General features: G+C 47.9%; 1 protein-coding gene across 8 annotated transcripts in view; it reads right to left on the minus strand.

Moving 5' to 3' along the window:
* The window catches only part of RNASEH2B (ribonuclease H2 subunit B), an 84757-nt gene extending 79012 nt beyond the window's left edge, over positions 1 to 5745 (minus strand). For 4 of the 8 annotated variants that reach the window (XR_009536717.1, XM_060128981.1, XM_060128980.1 and 1 more), the window contains exon 1: positions 5388 to 5745. Coding sequence is in view for 5 of the 8 variants with exons in the window: in XM_060128981.1 (XP_059984964.1) it covers positions 5388 to 5451 (64 nt within the window). In the remaining 3 variants the exon portion in view is untranslated. The remainder of the gene's footprint in view (positions 1 to 5387) is intronic. The other 4 variants (XM_060128974.1, XM_060128977.1, XM_060128978.1 and 1 more) reach the window with 2 other exon arrangements.
* Between the last annotated feature and the right edge of the window lie 255 nt (positions 5746 to 6000).

Genomic DNA, 6000 nt, shown 5'->3' on the forward strand with positions numbered 1-6000 from the left:
GGTACTGGGCGTCCAATACATACATACTCATATAAAAATGACAGTGAACTGAATAACGACGATGAAATGTGTAGGTGGTCTAAGAGGTACCACTAACTTGCACACTAACGGGGAGAGGCCCAGAAGGAAGGCTTCCTGGAAGAGGTGACACTTGCACTGGGTTTAAAAGATAAGTACGCAGTTGCCAAGCAGAGAACGTGGGAAAGAGTGGGTAGGGGTCCAGGCAGACACAAAGTCATGCGCACTCAAAGAAAGAGAAGTTATGCAACCTCAATATCGCTAAGTATTTTAGTGGGTGTTCCAATAAATACGTAGTAAGAATAGATAGTAAAATAAAGGCAGAAATAGAAAAAAGAACACTGGAATTCACTTTGTGATACATACAAATGTCTTAGCTTCATGGAAACTAAAGTTGATGGAAATGGAAAGGGAAGAAAAAGGACAGCGTGAGCAAAGACAAAGGCTGCAGGGAGAAACAGAATGTGAGCCATTTATTCTTTTAGCAAATGTTTACTGAATGCCTGCTCTGTCCCAGGCCAGGGAGGCTAAAAGCTTGGGGTGCAAGAGAGAGCGTATGTGTAATTCAAAGCAACAGACAACAACCCCGTGAGACCGGTACTGTTCTCCCCACTGCAGAGATGAGGAAATCGAGGCTTCACAATGAGCATGCAATCTGTCCAAGGACACAGAGCTCATAAATAGCATAAATCTAGTTTTAGGTGTGTTTTACTACAGCCAGGCTTTCAAGAACACTGTTGTTTGTTTGTTTCTTAACAGCATGGTTAAAGCTCAGAGGATACGGGGAAAACCCATTCAGTCCCTATTCCGCAATTGAAGTGGAAAAAAAATCATGAACATTTCTTACTTTCCTTTTATGAATTTTTTTCTGCCCTGGAGGATAAATATGTGGGAGTCATGAGTTCTGACTTATAAACGTCCAGGGGCCTTTTGGAACAATTACTAGCATGACAAGATCAGGCTCTGGAAACAGCCCAGTTATACCAATTGGCAACTGATTAAGTCCATCCACTTCAGAATGTGCTCGGATAGCAAGGGGAGCAGATCCAGTGAGTGGCCATCTGAGAAAGGTCAGTCGGGTTCCCTCCAAAAATGTTTCATAAAGACAAAGCCAGATTCAGGATTTGTGTGGAAAATGTTAAATACACTCTGTGCTGGAAAACTCAGAGACTCCCTAACGGCTGACAGCCTGCAGGAGACTATTCAGTAAATGACAAATCTTCCAAGAAGCTGAGCTGAATGATTCAGAAGTTGTCTAAAGTCAGCACTTGAATCCTCCAGGTTCCCTATCTCTGGCCAAGTTAATGCAGGTTCCTCCCTGGTGAAAAAGCTCTTCTGAAAGTAGGGAAGCTTTCAGCCCACGAGATATATTTCTAAACACAAACATACATACAAGCAAACACTGTTGACAAAGAACAAAATACTTGCTTCTTCTTCTGAGACTAACCACATGCCCTCAGGTAAAAGAGGAAAAAAGTTTTAGTTTTTTTTTAGGGTCATTGAAAAGTCATTTGGGTCTATAGTAATTCTTCCTTTGCCACATACTTTAAACTACTTTTCAAACAAGAGGTGTTTCTTGGGCTTATTAAAAAGCTACAAGTCTCTAATCAGAAATAACATAAATTTTCTCCATTATTAAATAGGAAATTAGTTTTTCCTTTTAAATTTGATTTCTTTTTTAATCCTTTAATTAGAATATAGTTCTAAAGCTTGCAGTTATACAAATCTATTTTTGTGTTCCTTTTGGAGAGACAAATATGACATTTTATGGTGATTATCATGGCACCTCACATAAAAGGGTCATTACTGTATTTGGAATGTCTAAGGTAGGCAGGCAGGCCTGGGATTATCTCCCAAAGGGTACCCCTTCCTCTACCCCCCAGAAACTGGCATTACTTATGCTATCTTGGGGGGAAAAAATAACAAAGAGAAATACTCTTCCTAAAATACTTTTAAATGTGTATTTTCATAAAATGAAGGGGAATAAGTTTATTGTGAAACTTGTCTACAGTTGAAGATGTGATCTGAATTCCAGTTTGACCTGGAGGCTCTTTAATCAGGGGGCTGACTGGGGGATGATTTCAGCCTAAGTGGATCCTGAGATCATTTCTGTCTTTCCCTTTTTCCTCAAGTAACATTAGGGTTTCCCAATGCTTTAACATTTCCTTGGAGATGGCTAAGTAACAGAGTTCAGCCACAGAAGCATATAACACAGTCTTCTCTCCTACATTCAGTGAATCTGTTCCCGCTGGCCTCTCACGCTGGCATCCACTCCAACTTATTAGGACTGACAAGCGTACAAAACTTGGACTAGAGAAAAATATTAAAAATATAACTTAAACATTTACTTTTAGGGCAGCAAAGAGAGATGGAAACTTCTACCTTATTCCAAAAAGTTGAGATGTTCACGGTCTCTTACAGTAACCAAAGCTGCGAATAGGCTAGTATTCCAGGGAGTGTGGGAGAAACGGTTGAGATCATCCCAAAGTGCAAGGAATGCTTACCCTGCTGAAACGGAAGGTAGCTCTATCTCCACTGGCCTATGAAAATCAAGGCTACGTCCGACCACCTCCAAGTATCCCTTCCAAGTTTCAGCTTTTGTTTTTCTGAGATATTTGACTTTTCCAGACAAACTGAAAACGAGTGGCAGAGAGACCTCTGTTACTATATAATACAGCCCTATGGTAGGGTATAGTCTCCATCTCTTAAATGCATAACTTACTGGGGATGACTTCCCATAGGCTGGAAAAAACAACAAATACATCTGTGAGGATGGGCCTCATACCCTGTACTTACATGCACTCCCCTGACCATGGAAATTCTGACCCGCCAGAAAGACAGCTAAATCTGAGGCTGGCTGTTCCTATCTCCCAATCCAGTTCCCTAGAGCTGGTCCTACTTCAGTGGTTCCTAGTGGTGTCCTCTGACCAGCAGCACCAGCAGCACTGGGCTGGGGGGGGCGGGGACTTGTTAGAAATGCACATTCTCAGGGCCCCCACCCCAGACCTACTGAATCAGAGACTCTGGGGATGGGGCCCAGCTCCCCAGATGACTGATGCCCTCAAGATTGAGAAGCATAGTTGCACAGCAGTTAACTATCAGACCACCAGCGTTTCTACACCCAGGGCCTGCAGATGGCAGTAAAGTCCAGCTAGAAGAATTACAGGCACTAGAAGCTCAAGTTCTAAGTCCTACAGAACCAGCCTGCCTGACCACACTGTTCTTCTTTAACAGTTCCTTAACAGCTGGCTCAGCCTCCTCCAATGAGTTGGAAGGTCACAATTCAACTCAGCTGTGAACAGGAACTAGACTGAAATTCTTCTCGCCGCCTGACAGTAGACATATTAAACCAACAGTTATCAGAGATGCATGCGATCAATATTAAATGATCTTAAAGGTTTTTGTGTTTAACACGGTGAGGATACAGACATACTTTAAGAATGAAAATTTCAATACTGATTAAATAGAACAAGATAAGAAATTCAAATTATTCTCAGCCATTGTGTGTATCTGAATAAAAATAATGCACTACCGTTAAAACCTCATTGAATTGATGTGACAACAGTGAGAAGAGATGTTTTCTACTGTAAAGCATGTATCAGGTAGCCCTTTACTAGATTCTGTGAAAACCCTGAATTTTGCACTAACTTTTCCTATACAAACTACAAACATCTCTAGTGAGGATATGGAGCAACGGGAACTCTCACAAACAGCTGGGAGTATATATCAGTACAAGCACTTTGGAAAACGGTTGAGCAGAGTCTACCAAAGCTGAACATACAATATCCAGGACCGGCAATTCCACTCCTGGGTCTATACTGCAGAGAAATGAGCAATTCCATCTACCAAAAGCCTCATAAAAGAGTGTTCTTAGAAGTGTAACTCGTAATAGTTACAAACGGGAAATAATCCGAACATCCACCCACAGTAGTGGAGATAAATATTATGAATATGCATACAATAAAACGCACCCAGCAAAGAAAACACAAACCAACCAACAAACCAGACTACTGCTCCACAGAATATGGGTGGACCTCAGCTGAGTAAACGATGCCAGGTACAAAGTTAACACACACTTATCCAAACAGGCAGAACAAATTTCTGGTGACAGAGGTCAGCACAGAGGTTACTGAGGCTATCTACCAACAGGCAAGAGGAGCTCACTGGAAAAGTTCTAGGTCTTGACCTGGGGAATGGTTACAGGGGTGTATACATATGAAAAGTTCATTGAGTTGCACACTTAAACTGGTACACGTTATGTATGGTACACTTCTTTATAAAGGGAGAAAAAGTTAAACATGCACAACATAGTCTTGACAGGTGGTCATGTAACTATTTTCAATATCCATCATAAAAATCTAGATTACTGGGCGACTATATAGTTATCAGAGTATCATTTACTGCAAAAACACTGTATTTGCTAAGCTAAATATCAAAGTTACATAAAGAAAACAATGGGTTTTCCTTATAGCCAATGTTATGCCGTCAAATCAATGTTTCATCCTATGAAAAGGCCAAATCTTTCTGTCTTGCACTCCCTGGTTCCAAACTCCATTTACTCTGCCATCTCATGCCATCACAGGTGGCAACTGATGTCCATCATCCCAAGCCCCAGCAGACCCTGGATGTGGTCATCATCCCGGGGGAGGCTGAAAATACTGGCTCCAGCATACCTGTCATTAGCTACTTGCCTGAACCTTTCTGAACCACCCCTGTCCTAACCCCTGCCACCATCCAGCTCCCCTCCTGCCTCACAAACCAAGGCCTGTCCCAGGGCTGGGATCCTGTTAAGACAGCGCAGCCTCCAGGCCAATGTGGACCTACTGGATCCTAGGTTCCGATCCAGTAGGACTCAGCCGCCAAGCCAGCTGTCGAGTGGGGGATTCCTAATTACACCCCAAGAGCAGACACCTCCAGGCCTCGAGGCCCTGAACCCGCACTGCTCTCCCCCCACCTGGGCCGCTCCCTCCAGCCCACCCGATGGATCCACAAAGAACCAGAACGGGGAAAATCCGCTTGGTCGGTTTCTGCGCTTCCCGCTGAGGTTTTGAAAAGCGCAGCTGCTGGCACTCGTAACCAAGATGAGGAACCACGTGTTCCGCGAGGCACTCGGGTCCCGCCCGCGCGGCCGAGGGGCGCGCAGGGCCTGTTCCGGCTACGCCTCGGCTCTGCGCTGACCCGTGAACACTCTGGGGTGCGCGCTCGGGGGCCGCGGGCCAGAGGCGGCGCGCCCCGCCGCCGCCGAGAACCCGCCCGGGAGCCGCCCCAGCCGCTGTTTGGCGCACTCTAGCGCCGGGCCGCCCGGGGCCGGAGGCCCGGAGGCCCGGCCTCGGCCGGGCGCGCCGCCGTCCCGGGACAGGCGTGTTTACCTGGGACTAGGAACACGTGCTGCCGGGCGCTAGCCCCTTCTCCGCAGTCCACGCCTGCCGCCATGCCGCCCGTTCGGTTCCGGCGGCCGCAGGCCTCTGAGCCCTGGGAGGGCGGGCTCAGCGAGAGCCCGGTGGCAAATGGCGGGAGAAGGGTCGATTCCGGGGAGTGCGGCGCGCGGAGGGACTGGCGGGGCCCGGAGGGCGGCCAGCGGGGCGAATTTCGTTTCGTTTCCGGAGCCCGCCAGCGGTCCCGGTTAAGCTTTTAAACTGAGCGCCAGGCCCAGGCCACCGGCCCACTGGCGCGTCGCCCGCCGGCGGGGAAGGGTCACGGCCTCTCCCCTCCGCGGCTCGGCCAATGGTAGGTGCTCACCCGCGGCGCCCAGTGACGCGGCGCGGGGGGCGGCGACCCAGGTTGGCTGCGGCGGCGGCGGGCGGGGTAGCCTCTGTCTCGGGGCGCCCGGTCACCGCGCCTAGCGGCCCTCCGCCCAGGGACTCCCCACCCTGCGGAGAGCGGGCCGAGGCCGGGTCTCTGCGGAGAGGGGCTCCCGGAGGGATGACGCCTGCCACCTCTGAGGGCTGGCGTACTCGCGCACACCTAGCGGGAGGAAAAGCC

The sequence above is a fragment of the Lagenorhynchus albirostris genome, chromosome 18 (assembly GCF_949774975.1).
Source record: "Lagenorhynchus albirostris chromosome 18, mLagAlb1.1, whole genome shotgun sequence".
Classification (NCBI taxonomy): Eukaryota; Metazoa; Chordata; class Mammalia; order Artiodactyla; family Delphinidae; genus Lagenorhynchus; species Lagenorhynchus albirostris.